This window comes from Pipistrellus hanaki (assembly GCF_964339955.1).
Source record: "Pipistrellus hanaki genome assembly, chromosome: 18".
NCBI classification, from domain to species: Eukaryota; Metazoa; Chordata; class Mammalia; order Chiroptera; family Vespertilionidae; genus Pipistrellus; species Pipistrellus hanaki.
Window position 1 is genome coordinate 22,715,840 of NC_140520.1, and position 15,591 is coordinate 22,731,430.

The 15,591-nt window shown below is 48.4% G+C and overlaps 1 protein-coding gene across 1 annotated transcript in view; it reads right to left on the minus strand.

Moving 5' to 3' along the window:
• Positions 1-3,368: 3,368 nt before the first annotated feature.
• COLGALT2 (collagen beta(1-O)galactosyltransferase 2) overlaps positions 3,369-15,591 on the minus strand; it is a 77,302-nt gene continuing 65,079 nt past the window's right edge. Inside the window, exons 8-12 of the mRNA XM_084866593.1 lie at positions 12,386-12,492; positions 11,165-11,297; positions 9,916-10,043; positions 7,849-8,055; positions 3,369-6,167 (exon numbers count right to left, since the gene is read on the minus strand). Of these exons, the coding sequence (XP_084722719.1) occupies positions 5,891-6,167; positions 7,849-8,055; positions 9,916-10,043; positions 11,165-11,297; positions 12,386-12,492 (852 nt within the window). The 3' untranslated portion in view covers positions 3,369-5,890. The remainder of the gene's footprint in view (positions 6,168-7,848; positions 8,056-9,915; positions 10,044-11,164; positions 11,298-12,385; positions 12,493-15,591) is intronic.

Sequence of the window (15,591 nt, forward strand, 5' to 3'; positions counted from 1 at the left end):
GGGAGGGTCTCCTGTGAGAAGCACCAACTGCGGGAGGACATAAAGGAGGAGTGGGCGTGACGGGCAGGGTGGCCCTGGAGAGAGCCGGGACCTCCCTTTCAGCCTCTGGCAGCCAAAGAATTCATTTCATTCCCACATTGTTTCACCCTAATGCAACTCTGGGCGCTACAGTTCCAGATTCTTCCATAAGGGGGACCAGAACATCAAGTGGGAAAAGGATGCAGTGAATGGTTTTAAACTGTTTCTGGTTTGCTCATGGGGCATAACTATATATATATATATATATATATATATATATATATATATATATATATATATCAAAGCACTTTTCCAAACGGGACTTAGCTTTCCCCGCACTCCTGCTTCTGCTCCTTGCTTATGCCATGGCTGCCATCCACACCTCCCGCAGAGGCCATCAAACAAGTCTGATCATTGAACAGTCAGTACATGAGAGGCCACAGGTGGGGAATGGACAGGGGGATGGAGCTGCAGGCTGTGAGTGTGAGTGTGTGTGTGTGTGTGAGTGTGTGTGATAGGCATTCAGAGAGAGACAGATGGAAACATTAGATGTTGGTGAGAAATAAGACAGACTACACCAGAGGCTTTGCCACTGACTACCTGAGCGAAGCCACTTAGCCGTGGCCTCACCTGAAAAGCAGGAGGTGATGATGACAGTTCCCACCTGTGGAGGTTCACGTGGGATTAAAGGAAGGTGCACGTGCATGAAGAGAGCACGTGGGCAGAGAGCACGTGGGCACACGGTGAGAGCCGGCTGCCGCTGTCCGGGGAGGCTCTGGTGTAGGGAGTGCCAGAAGCCCTCAGCCTCCTCCCCTGCCGAGCAGCCACTGCAGCGCTCCGATGTGTGAGCAGCCCCCTGGGAAGCCCGGCCTGCTGCTGCTTTGGGGAAAGACTTGCTCTCGGAGTTGGAGGGCAGCCAGGGCCGCTCCAGCCTGTTGGACAGCCGCAGGCCAAGGCTCCCAGAGCGGGACATGGGCCCCACAGCACCCTGCGCACAAGCCAGGCCGGAGCAGGCTGTGCAGTGTGGACGCCCATGGCCGGGCTGTGACTTGGAGCATGGGGGTGAAGGGGGCCTGACAGGCAAGAATCTGTCTCTTCTTCCTGTTTTGACACTTCTGTCCCAGGCGCTGTACAGGGCCTGGAAGCCACCTCTTCCTCTTCCCTGCATTTCCCTCTGGCCTGGCTCTCCTCTGTCCCCCGAAACTCAGCTCTGGGGTTCCTCCCTCTCCTCAGGAGCAATCACAGCCCTGTCCAATCTCAGCAGTCTGTTCTCAGAGCAGCTCACACCCTGCGGCCCAGGACATCAGCACCTAGGCAGCTCCTCCTGCCTGGGGTCTTCTCCTTCAGAACAGGCTGCTCTGTCACATTATTTTCTAAGCTTCCCCGAAGGACGCAGAGGTCCACTGCACTCTGAAGGTCAGGTTCCCTCATGAGCAAGAGCTCAGACGTCTGTCCAGCCTCCCCCAGACCCAGAAACGCCCAGGCGCGCCCCCTGGACCTGCAAGGGGGTGGGAGGGAGAGCAGGGAAGCTTGCGCTCTGCACCCGGAACTGCTTGGACATGAGATTTTTATTAAAAATGCCCATTCTAGAGGCAGCCGAGCTGAAGAAACCGCAGGGCGGGGCACACAAATAAACGCAGTAAATTAGCCGAAAAGAGAAACCAATGCTCAGAGGCAATTCTTCATTCTTTCCACCCCTTTCGGGGCAGATGGGAGGGAGGCTTTGGGCTGGGAGCAGCCCAGCTGCTGTCATAGTGGCCAGAGCAAGATCATCTCAATGTTAACACAGCCGTGGGCTGGAGGAAACACACAGGCCACTTCAGGTCAATGCACGGAGCAGCAGTCAGTCCTGCTCTTACCCTGGGATCCCCCTCAGCATTGGGCAATCTGAACCGATTCTCCCTGAAGATGGGGAGGCGCCGCTTTCCCTGTCATCTGTCTAACACGCCGAGCCAGACCCACCATCCCGTTCCTCCCTTTTCCAAGGAGGCCAAAAGGACACGTGGCCACCGCGGACCAGGCTCTTCGTCCCGTCTCAGCCGCCTGCACCGACTCAGGGCTGTCAGCACCTGTTCAATGGAGTCACCTCACTGCTATCTCCTCCCTTGGCCGCATCAGAACATCCTGAGGGAGGAAGGTTCTCTCCGAAATAGTGAACATCACCACAAAGTGTAATGATGGTTTCCAAGGCTGCCTGCTCTGTGTTCTGTTACCCGTCGTGCTCTTTCCTTATCAAAGGGCCAGCACCATTTTAGCTCTCACTTTGTCATGAACTCCTCACCCAATGAGTTCCTTCTGGATCTTTCTCTCCCCCTCTGTTCACCTGGAGAGAAAGTCTCAAAAGCACCTGGCGGACACTCACCTGTATCTGACAGGTACTTGTTAGAGGGGTTTACTCCAACCTCAGGTGAAAGATTCCCAGTGTGTGGGTGAGCGGGAATGTTCTGTTTCAGGCACCAGCATTTTGCTGGAAACCTCTGCACTGTCTGTCAGGAAACCAAGCCTAGGATCCGCCGGGAGCAATGGCCTCTGCATTGCTGACGAGGCAGCCTGAGCGGGAGGGAGTCGACTTACCTTGCCGTCATTATCTGGCTCAGCCTTGTTTCTTGCCATCAACCCCAACACATACCTGACTCTCCAGTCCTACCGAGCTCCCGTCCCTGCCACAGGCCCTGCCACAGGCCCTGCCCACGCCTCACAGCACCTAGAAAGCTTTCCCACCCCCTTTGCCCAACCCTCCTGCCTCATCTAGACTCGCATCCGTGCCCCTCAGGCTAGACAACTGTCCCCTCCCCCACAGAGCTGTCCCAACAGTCCTCCCAGCAGAAGCAGGTGCCTGGGTCCTCTGGCCCGCTTCGTTCCAGCCTCACAGAGCAGTTCACGGACCACAGCAGCGGGGCCTCCCCTCGCCCTCTGAGCATCTCAGTGCTCAGCACAGGCCTCAGCAGGCAGTACTCACACCTGGTGTTTGCAGTTTTGGGGCAGCATGATCTGCTGAGGCTAATATGGAACTTTTATTTATTCTTTGCCTCAGGAGAAAGCTCTTTAGCTTTGGACAATCATAGTACCTTTTGATGAATAGACTGACCTATAGCACAAAAAATGTAAATGCCCTCTCCCTCAACACCCTCCCACTGGGCACTCCTGTCTTTTTGTAGCCTAAATCTTTTTTAGCAGATCCACCTCCACCCAGCCACCTAAAACCACCCCCACCGGGCAGCAAGGCCAACCTGCCTTGTTTGCCATGAGGTTATCTCTGGCCTTCGACATCTTCGTATGAGAGCAAACCTGAAAACCCCAATATTGGCCATTGATCATGTTGGAAGAACCAATGAACAATCAGAGCTTGAGCCAAATTTTTTTTTTTTTTAATTTTTCACAAAGAGCTCTAGAAGGCAAGTAGTAGTTTTTCACGCCCTTTCCGGAAATGACACAGCATGACGGATAGGGTAGGGCGCTGGGAGGCTGGCTCTTTATCATTGTCCAGAGTCCCTGCTGCAGCCCAGGGACCCCACAGCAAGGCCATGCGGCGTGTCCTCTGCAAGCGTAGTCGCTCAGCCCACACTCGGCAGCACCAGCACTGCTGAGGTCACGATCGTCTGTCCAGAAGATTCCACCTCAGATCCCAAGATCCAGTCCGGCATCCAGGTGGGGTGTGACGGCCAGAGGCAGAGAACAGGTGCCATGGCTGAAGGCAGAGCTCTGACACTGCGAAGGTCAGATGTCTTGACTCAAGACTGGAGGGGAGGCAGGAGGAAGGATGAGGTCCAGGAAGCCCTGGGTTGCTGAAGAGACAACTTTTGAAAGGAATGCTGGCTGTGCAGTTTGCAACGTTCACAACAGAAGAATGTTGCTTGGGATTCCAGACCTGAGCAGGGAGAGGCAATGGCTGGGCTAAGAGAGCCAGAACTTTCTTCACAGTAGAACAGCCCTAATCTAAAATTCTAGAATTTAAGACCAATGTCTTTTAAGAATGGGAATTCGGAAACCCATCAGACCAGCTGATGGAGGCAAAAAAAAAAAAAAAAAAAAAAAAAAAAGTTCTCTATTGAACAAAACCACACAAACAACTTAATCCTCCTCCACTCCCAATACCCCAGCCACCTCCCACCCCATTAAAAAGGATCATGAACATTACACACACTCGCACACACTAAAATACACAAAATACAAGACACCCAAGGAAACCTTAGGGATTATTTAAGGAGCTTTCACAAACTCTCCAGGTGTTCTTCCTGTTTTGTTTTGCTTCTAGAAAAAAAAAAAAAAAAAAAAAGAGTCAAACTCTGATGGTTTGTCTAAGCAGTAAAAACTGGAGTCAGCCAAGACCCCTTGCCTCAGTTTCCTGGCTTATCAGTCTATGTAGAGGGATATCAGCGGTAATTCAAGATGGGAGGCCAAAGACTGGTGTTCTGTGGAAGGTGAGCTGCCTTGTCCTGCAGCCGGGCCCTCACCAAGGAGCACTTAGCTGTCACACAGAACAGTCCTGCCCATGGCTCTGCTCCAATATCAGGACCCTGAGGGACAAGCTCTACATTTTCAGAGGCAAAGCTCTACTGTTGGCGGCACAAGAACATAAACCTGAAGCAAACCATCAAGAGATTCCGAGGATCACAGACAGTGGAGCTGGAAGAGATGCTGCAGTCCAACTCTGCCTTCAACAGAAAATCACTCTGTGGAGAATGCAGAGGTTGTCTGTCCACATCCTAACTCCACCGGAAGCTTCCCTGGTGGCTGGCCTCCATCAGTTGATCAAACCGTTGTTTCTGACCAACGTCCCTCACCTGGATCATTTGTTTCCAGATGGTTAGATTCTCCCACTAAGCACCAGTCTGCCTGGGAGATGTGGGAGAACCAGACGATTGAACCGGTGTGTCTACACTGACTGCTCCCAGGGTGCCATTGTGTTTCGTCTTCAAACACGATAAAGCTAAAAACACCTGTTTCTCTGCCTTATCATATAAATATCTCCCCCCACTTTGTAAAAATAAATAATTCAAACTAGACTGAAACTTGGGCAAGGGCAGTTGCTGCCTCTTAACAGTAACTCATGGAACTCACACCTGCAATTCATCCCCAGGCGGAGTTGGAGGGTCTGACATGCTGAAACCCTCCCCCCTTATATATTAAATTTATCTTCATAAATACAGCATCTTAATTCCAATGGCCACAATAAAGAGGCCAACGTTTGAGTTCTTTTTCCCTCAAATAGTTACACAAACCCCCAAATATCAACTAAGCTACCCACATGGCCCATTGGAGCCTCGTTATGAGAGCTCCGACTGCCACGATAGTCAAAGGCCAAGGCTCAGACAGACCCAACACAAATCCCTGCTGGACAGCAAGGACTCTGATAGAAAATTTACTCTGCAATAAGGCTCATGACAGAATTCCTTTCAACAAAAAGCCCAATTAATTTGATTTTAAACTATTTGATTTCCCCCCACAAACTTGTTACCTACACAAGTTTTTAAGGCCACATCTGTGACATGAAGTGGGCTCACTAGACCAATAGACATGGCCTCAGTGGGCATGGCAAGGTTGCTCACCCATTCACTGATGTGACTTCCTCTTGGAGGAGTCTCTGAGCCATACTCTTCAACCTTAATGTGACAACCAGCATCATCGGGTAATGAACTAAAGGACCAGGTGTCTACATTAAAGTTTATCTTAATGGGTGCAATAAAGCCTATCTTCTAGCCATCTTAGGAAATTTGGGTTTTAATTTTCTTATTTCTCCTCCCCTCTCAAAAATATATTGATTCGGATCAATCACTTTGGTTTGATGACTGTGACCATAGGAAGAAGCCGGAGCAAACAGATGGACAGCCCGTTAGAGAAACCAAAGGGTGGTGAACGCCGGGTAGAGCCTTCATAGCTCGTCCCTCGAAGGCACGGTGTCCAGGGAGGTTGGCGGTGGCAGGGCCTCTGTGTTCTTGGCATTGTGGTGGATGTGGCCTTGCTTCTGGGACTTCCAGGAATGTGTCCTGTCCCAGTCAGTGGTCACTGTCTCGTTGTCCCAGATGGTCGAGGTCTCCGTGTCGCTCAGGTACCCCGGCTGGCCTGTGTAGTGTGTGGGGTAGATGAGCAAGGGCTCTGCGGAGAAGGCTTTCAGGTTCCTGGATTTGTAATGCTCTTTGTACTCCTCTCTGAAAACAAGAGGTGCACAGGCGTGAGGGGGGCAGGGTGCTTACAGAACAGAGGGAGAGGGGCAGGGGCCCTGCTTGTTACTTCTTTAATGGTCAGGTGGTCATATGATTATCTTTTAAGTTGTGTCCTCTGTGGAGAACTTTGGTCTATAAATACAATAAAGGTTCTTTAGAAGCTTTAGGATGACCTAAGCAAATACACAGAAAAAGTCAGGATATTTCTGTTGTATTTGGATGGACTAGTTCAGTGGTCGGCAAACTGCAGCTCACGATCCACATGTGGCTCACGAGCCACAGTTTGCCACTCAGTTGACTAATGAGTTTGCCGACCACTGCATAAGGCATTATCCTTACCTAGAAGTTTTGACTTCAGGTTAAAGACATTAGTACATTATTAAAATGTGTGTGTGTGTTTTTTAAGTGTTTTTCCCTAAGGCAGTAATTGGCAAACTCATTAGTCAACAGAGCCGCAGTTTGCCAACTGCTGGACTAGTTTAAAATGAATTTCAGCTCTTACTCTGAAAGTTAAGAATTGAACTCTGTATGGGACCGTAATAATACTCTAGAAAATGCCCTGTTGCTGGATTAATAAATTAGCAGGATCTGGACAGCAGTGAAGGAGTTAAGTGAACTAATAGCATAGGCTTGGAGGCAGGCCAACGTGGCTTTGTACTGCAGGTCCATGTGAGATGACCTCCCTCCCAGGGCTCTGGTGCAGATTATGTGAGACCACATCTGCTCAGCCCCTATGTCAGTGAGTGCCTCATAGGTGTTCCTTTCCTTTCTGTTAAGGGGATGACGGTTGACCTCCCTGTTTCTTCAGGATTCAGAGATAAAGTCAGTCTCTACTATGTTGTGTAAAAGCAGGCAAGGAGATAAAATGAGTGTGATGGAGGTCAGGAGCTCTTAACCACTAAAATGAAGACCATCTCTGTGAGGAGGTAACCCAGCAACTGAGGGAAGGAGCCAAGGTTAGGACCTGGTCTCCCGCTCCATTAAGGAATTTAGGAATCATTGACAGAACAGCAATTATGTAGAGAGTTTGGCCCAGACTCTAAAGACACAGAGATGTAAGGCTGTGCCTACCTCAGGGGCTCACAGGTTATTGGGGAGACTGACAAGTAAACCATCAACTACCAAACCCTTTGATAAGTGTTGGTCAGAGCCAACTCCTAGGCTACACAATCCCTGAGCATCACACTGCCTTCTCCCATGGATCCACCCCAGAGCCCACCTGCCTTGCCCTGATTCTCTAACACACCTCCATGATCACAGGTAGCACAATAGATCATGATGATTGCTCATGGGCCTGCGCTCTTGACTGCCTGGCCAACAGGATCCACAGTGGACTAAGAAATGAGCTGAAAATTCTGAGATGCTTAGGAAGATGACCTTCACCTTGAAGTGTATGGGTTTATGGAAGTAAGGACATCAAAGACAAGGAGAGGACAGAGCAGATTATGTCCATTTGAATTGCACATGGGGTATTAAAGGAGACCCCTATGCAAGACACCATTTCTGCTTTAGCTTCCCCATTATGGGATAATCACTCGAGTCAACCTCCCTGGGTCGTGATTATAGTACACTGTTAGAAAATACCACGTACTGCCCAGAAACTGAGGAGGCTGATTCACGAATGCACTGTGCTCATGGGACGGTCAGGGAGTTCAGGGCAACTCACACAGGATGCTTGTTGTACATGATTGGCAGGAACTCGTCCACTGGCAGCATCTTCCCAAATGGATCAGCTCCCACCAGCTTGTGTGCTCCTTCCAGAGAGAGGGCATAGCCCAGCGTCCAGTAGGAGTAGTCGGCTTCGACCAGGTTGACCACGTTGGGCACCGCCTTCTCCGGCTCTTTTACTTGCATCCTCTTCCTACCAATATAACTGAAAGGAAGCGGGCAGAGGAGAAAATTCCAATTGGAATACCAGGCATCCATCGCAATGGAGCACAGCTTTGTAGACACTTTTGAAAGCTTGGACCTAATAGACTGCCTGTATATTAAGTGCATCAGGCCACACAGCACAGCACATCTGCCACCAACCATGACTGTCATCAGTGGGGCCATTTCCTTGGCTCCATTTATCAGCATCCCATCTACCCTTGTCTAGGAGACAGTGTTTAAGCCAGAAAGTTAAGATGTGAAGAGATGAAAGGTCTTTTCAGATCATTTCCCAAAGGTGGTATGGGGTTTCCCACTGTGTTTACAGGGGCTGGCAGGGGACACAAAAGGCCAGAAGTGAGAATCCTGTTTATGTTCAAGTCCCCCAAGTTTTAGCCTGCTTTGTTGTCTGCAAGCTCTCCAAAAGCTGGTGGTGAACACAGGCCAGAACAGGCTGGGGAAGAGGCAGTCTGCAGGAGTGGCCCCCAGGAGGCTCTTCCTGGGGAGGATGATGCCAGAGCCTCACATGCCCCTAGCTCTGCCCACACTTCCTCCTGCGAGCTCTGCTCTGAGACAGGCACCCGAGTGCATGTCCTGTTCTCCAAGAGCATCTGACAGGGAGCCAGTCTCCCTAGTGCACTGTGCTGACTACTGGGCCTCTTTCCCACGGGTCAGTGGAGCCTCTGCTAGGTTGCTTTTGAGCTCAGAAGGGTGCATTTTCTTTTCTTTTTTTTCCTTCTTTTAAATATATTTTATTGATTTTTTTATAGAGAGGAAGGGAGAGAGATAGAGAGTTAGAAACATCGATGAGAGAGAATCATCAATCAGCTGCCTCTTGCACACCCCCTACTGGGGATGCACCCGCAACCAACGTACATGCCCTTGACCGGAATCGAACCCTGGATCTTTCAGTCCACGGGCCAATGCTCTATCCACTGAGCCAAACCAGTTTCAGCAGAAGGGTGCATTTTCTGAGAGAACAAGTATTCCACCTGGGCCCATAGCCGGCTTTCCCTCCAAGGATGGGAGGGGCGGGGACAGCCTGTCTGGAGCAGGTGCTCCAAAGGAACAGGCTCTAATGGGATGGGACTGCCTGTGACACACAGCTGGGAGGAGAACGCAGGGCTTGGGAGCTTTCTGCCTCATGGAGAGAAGAAAAGTGTCATTTGGGTTTAACAAGAAAATGAGAGAGAGGGGGAAGGAGGAAATAGAGAGGGGGGAGAGAGAGAGAGAGAGAGAGAGAGAGAGAGAGAGAGAGAGAGAGAGAGAGAGAGAGAGAGAGAGAGAAAGAGAACTCAATTCAATAGGTGGCAGACAGTGAGTATTAACCCATTGTTAACTCATTAATGTCAGTGCAGAGCCACCAGTCCCTTGTTGAGCCTGGTTTTCCTGCAACAGCCTCTGATCTTCCACCAAACCCAGCCGTCAGTGTTCTCCCTGCTGCCCAGCTCCCTTTCCCAACAGAGAAGCCCTCCCCTTGCTCAATCTCCCACAGAGGGAACCTGCTCTACTGACCCAGGACTCTTGCCCTGGAATAAACCCCCTCCCTGGGCCACGGGCTTCGAGGGTGGGGTGTCTGCTCTGCTCCTGAGTGGGTGCTCTGTCTGAAGGCCCCTGATGTGCAGGCTGACCCCTGGTCTCATACAGAATCTCCCTCAGTTTCTTTCTCATCCTGCAGAGCACACACATGCAGAACCAGTGGCTATCCTCTGCTCCCTTCTTTGTTTTCTGGTAATGTTTATGGAGAGAAAACCAGTGGAAGCTTGAGGTGTCTCTCCTACCAGTGGGGGAGGTGGGGCTCGCTGCCTCTGGAAAGGACCCAGTGCCTCTCGGAGCACTCTGATAAATCTGCCTTGTCACTCACATCAGTTCCCAATCCAGCTGAGCCTGGTCAATGTCATCCATCAGCTTCATCAGCTTCTTCTTAAACTGATGTTCAAAACGCACATCATCCTCAATAACAAGAGTCTTCGCCAGCTCTCGGTCAATTACCTGTGAAGATCATCAGTGGGAAGACACTCTATGAAATGTTCAATACTTATTTTTTTTTATTAGATCAGTATTAAAATGCCAGGAGTTTAGTAGCATATGTAAAAGCTCATAACTGGATTCTAAGTCAACAGTAGAATGAATCAGTAGAGGGGGCTCCAGTGGCGCAATCGGTTAGCGCGCGGTACTTATAAGAATGAATCAGTAGATTGTGGTGTATTTATAACAATAAGAATGTATGCTGTACAATCAAATCGAGTGTTCTAGATGAATCTCGCAAACACAAGGTTGAGGATATACCCTATGGTTTTATTCATATATATAAAAAAATTACAAAAGAAGACAAAACTATTCTTATTGTCATTAAAAGTCAGGATGGTGACTACCGGGGAAACAGTGACTAGAAGGAAATGTAGAGGGGGTGCATCTGTGGTGCTGGCAGTCTGTTCGGGGTCTGGGTGCTGGTTAACGTGGGTGCATTGTTCAGTCTGTCAAATTCCATTGGCCCGTGTTTTTACAAACTACATATTTTTATACATTTCTCTTATGTGTCATTTAAAGTTTAAAGAAGGAAAAAAAGATAGGCCTAGACTGGAGCATTCAAAGAGAGAAGGCATTCAAGAGGCCCTTCGTCAGAGCCTTTTCCTTTTCTTGTGAGCATTGAACCTTGATCAAGAATGCCACACTCCATTACCACCCCCATCATCTGGCTCTGCCACTTCTTGCTTAGACAACATATTTCTTTCCTCTTGGATAAAATGGGCCCATCCCTCCTGACACACCTCATGTGACTTCTGTCGGTCTACTTGTATGAAGTCACTTACTAAATGATGACATGCTAGACACATACAAGGCATCCCTCCTAACGATGAGAATGCATCAGCAGGAGTGTGGCCCTAAGAGCATGGGCATCCTCCCCTGTCATTGTCCCAAAGGGCCCAAGGTTACCCCTCCTTGCCTGTGGCTGGCTTTGTGTCAGAGGAATACACGGAGCAACTGCAACTTGCAAGTGTATTTCCAGAATAGTGATGGACTCACCTTGCACCTGGCCCTCACTTACCTACAAAGTCCCACTCCCCCTCCTCCTCAGTACAAAGTGCACGTGTACATGAAGCATCATTTACCTCTTTCCAGACAGAGTAGTGGCTAAGGAAACAGCCGATTTCACCCCTGGTCAGAGGCCTGGAGGAGTAGGGGTCTCGATACCCAGGCAGCATGTCAATGTTCAGGGCCTTCAGCTGGCTGGTGTTGAGCGCCCTGCGTGATACAGAACACGTCTGAAAATGAACAAGGCGAGATGTCCCCACCAGGAAGCCAACAAGAGAGAGTTCTGCATGTTCCCCAGAGCCTTCACGCACACTGAAAAAAATGTCCCAGGTTTCCCATAACTCCTTAGGAGCTCCCCGGGGTTCACATGTCCTGGGGACTGTATGAGCTTTGCGGAGAGCAGAGGGTGTATTGTAGTTGGTGTATCCCTCCCAATGCCCAACATCGCTCTAAGTATCATCACTTTTTTTTGACAACTTTGAAAAATATTTTCTTCATGAAGGAAAGTGGCTCGTAGGAACATTAAGTACCCTTCCCAGCCCTTGGGTACTCTGCTGTGGGTGTCCCAGCCACACTTCAAGAAACACTTATAGGATTCTCTAAAGGAATCATAAGTCCTCTCACTACAGCTTCTAACCATCCTTCTTAGAGGCATGCATATAACATTGGAACTGCAGTGTTTGCAAAATCCATGCCTTGAAGGAGGGTGTCAAATAAAAGGTCAAAGCAAAGCAGAAGAAAATAACAACAGTAATAACAAACCCCCCTGAAGGGAGCTATCGTGTGCCCCATATGACTTGCCTGCCATTCTTGGGAAAGTGATCAGCCCAGACCAACTGGCCAGCATCTCATGCAACAGCATACACAGACCATTATGAACTTTTCCCATTCATTTTCGTTGGGTCGCCCAAGTTTACTAGTAGACACTTTGCTCTAAACCAGGCTCTGAATGCAACTCTGAACGCATTCTTTCCAATATACTGCAGGAAGCTGGGGACCACCCTAACCACTGCAAGAACTCCTGAGATGGGAACATCACTTCCGGCCTGAGCTTCAGCATCATGAAGACCAGAGATGGCTGGACGGTGAGTGGACTGTGGTCCAGATCTACATGGTGAAATTAACTTCTTTGCTACTAGAAGTTATAATGTTTCCCCAGGTAGGCTGCACGGGGCTGTTATAAAAATGCGTCTATTGTCCAATGGCCACAGATTCTCTTCACCCAGAACTACTCCATTAGGTAGGACATGTCCCCACTCCAACCCCATCTGCAAAGTTCCAAGAGAAACCCAACTCACTTTCCATCCACAGCCTCCACGATCTTGACCTCAATCTCCTGTTCATACAGGGTGCGTAGCATCCGGTCCCGCCGGTCCTTCCTGCGTTTGAGATTTATCATGAAAATCTAACGCAGGGAGAAAAAGAGAAGGAAACACAGATGACTCAAGTTTTCCTTTAGGCTGTTGGAGAATTTAAATGTAGCATTAACGTTTTAAAGTTTCAGTTAGAATAAGGAGTGGAAACTGGAGATTTGTATACGTTTCATATCAGGTCAAATGACATGAATCCAAATGAAATTACTTTAAAAACTGAGCATTTGTGGTGATTTAACCTTCCCTGTTCCTCTGATGTTCATTGGTGAACACCTCCACCTTATTTCTGAGATAGGAAAGTTGAAAAATGTTCTCCGGGAGGGTAATGGTGACTTAAATGCAGGCATAGGCACTACGGGGTGGGAGGCATCTTAGCAAGTGGTTACATTCATCGGCAGACCTGAGTTCCCATCTTGTTATTTACTAGTGTTTGCCTTGGATCAGTTCCTCTGCCTCTGTTTCCTCATCTGTAAAACTAGGATAATAACCGTCTTATCTCACGGGTACTAAGTATCAGCTATTAGTATCATGTATATCCTCTGTCTAAATCTAAAATCAAAGAATAAGAAAAATCTAGACTTAACACATTCCTTTTATTTCCAAAGGTTCCAAACAAAATGATCAAGGCCTTAATTTTAGTAGCTTCTGGGTCAAAATTCAACTTCATTAAGACAAGGGCATTTTTCTGAAAGGGGTAAAGGAAGGAGCCATGGCCTCAGGGGCAGCCCTTTGAGGAAGAGAGAAGGGGGAAATGGAAAGAAAGGCTTAAGTGAAGGCTTAAATGAAACTCTAAACTTCCAGGTGGATCTATGGGAAAAGGTATAGAAAGGACTCCTACTGGTCCCAAAGAAGGTGCACTCAGATCATCCCCCACGAGGGCGGGGTCCACCTGTGCACCCACATTAGTCCCTACATTCCTGATGGCTGCACTAAACACATATTACCAGGCCATGACAGGAAGTTTCAGATAACTATTCCTAGGCTTAAGGGGCCACAGAAGAACCCAAAGCCTCGTGAATGCTATTTTAGGTAAATTAATATGTTAATAAGGTCTCTCCTATGGGCAGTAATAAACCCACTTGGTCCTCAAAGGGAGGGAGATGTCAGCTGCCAGCAAGAAATGATTGACACATAGCATGGAAAAGGAGAAACCTACAGGAATAAGTCAGATGATGCTGGCTACCTCTTTAACCATCAAGATGATATTTCATGTTACAGGGTCCAGACACTTGTTTGTAAAGAGAGGGAGTTGAACAAGCTCATCTCTCAAGTCCAGTTCAGAGGAAACCATCTACGATCCACGCTTTGTAATAGGGTTGCTTTATGCTATGTCCGGAATAAAGAAGTAACTATGACCAGCTTGCAGTTCAGACTAGATTGGGTAAAACTTTGGTTCATATGGTCATTCGGAGTGTGATTATTGATGTTGTATGATTTATTGGGATACAAAGCTACACTAACTGAAATTTCAACTCTTCCTTAACAAAATATTCTCATTTCCATCCATTTATAAAGCTCTGGGCAAAGAACATGAAAGGGAGGGGAGGCATGATGACCTCTTTAAAAAATCATCCTCTTGATTTAGGGCAAATTGTGTCAGGCGCGTCATGATGTCATCGTCTCCTTTGTTTACCTAGCTAGGTAATTATTTTTAACAACACAATTTCTATGGTGACCATTTGCCTTGGTACTTGTGATTTTACAACTTCATGGGTGGTGTTCTTTCATATTTCATTCTCTTCCTGTGTAGACTCATACTGCGGTGGGCCATATTCCATCCCTTAGATTTACAGATATAGAAAGGGCATTGCTTGTGGGTACACAAGGAGCTACCTGGGGTCACTCCAGGAGAGCAAACCACAAAACAAAACAAAACAAAAAATGAACAGAAATACAACAAAAAAGTCCCCTCACACCAAGGACCTCTGGCCTGGGATGACTTTAGGAAATAACAAGCCTGTCCCAGTTCCTACCAGGACAAGTGCAATAAAAACTGCAGCCACGAAGAAAAAACACAGACAGCTCGCTCATACTTAGAGCACGGTAAACAGAGAAAGAGCCACACAGCCAAGTGCAACCCAGACACCACCTCCGAGGTCGGAGAGTCCTGGGAAGGTTGGAAATGCCCAGCAAATCTTTTTTTCCACCATCCTATTCAGGACAGAGATTACCCTGGGCCCAGGAGAGTGGAGTCCCTGAGGCTCTGTCACTTCCTAGAGTGGGCACTTTTCAGAATGCAATGTGACCCATTGGTGGGTCCACTCCTTCCTTTACCCCTTTCAAAAGTGACCCAGTCATCACACCCACATCCAAATGTAAGGCCAGAGCTAGAAGATCCTGTTCCTGTCCCGTTTATTTGCTTCTGTTTGATCCCGAAGGGAATGTGTTTATAGAAGGAAGATGGACATATGTGAAGACACAGGCTCTTTTACCTGGAGAGCCAGGAGCTCCAGGGGAGGAAAGCTACAGGGACACACGGGAGCCCATCCAGTGCACAGTGCAGACCAACGTTCTCGGCAGCTCTGATGGTTTTTAAAAGCCATTTATACTTCCAGTCCTCTCTCCCACACTTCCAGTCATCTCTCCTCATTCCGCCCTCTGTGGAAATTGCTTAGTAGTGCTCCTTCCCACTTGATATTCATGAAAGACTTCTTCCCATCCCAGTAGTTCAGCCCCCAGGTCCATTTGATAGACAGAACCCCATTTCCCAGTGCCAGCAGCTCTTTAAGTGGCTGTGCTAAGGGAACATGCATTATATGATACCAGCTGATACATCAGGACTTTCTCTCAATGGAACAGCCACAATGGGCACAGAGCAAAAAGCTTGGCCTGTAACCTATCCAGACTCTGTGAGAAAGCTTCCAGTGTGTGGGTCCCTGACTTGCCTTGTATTCACCAAGATCCTGAATACAGGACACGAGGAATCATGAAGGAGTCAGTCACTTTTCTGGCCCTGCCAACTATCCTATCTATAAGTGGGGCATATTACTGAGAGGCATCTCTTTATATTTCTGCTTCTTTCTCGATGCAATTGAAACTTACTGATAAATGCGGCCCTCAGCAAGCTATTATGAAGTTCTTGCCCGGGGAAAGGCAGAATTTTAGAATAGTTTCTTCATTCTCTTTTTTTC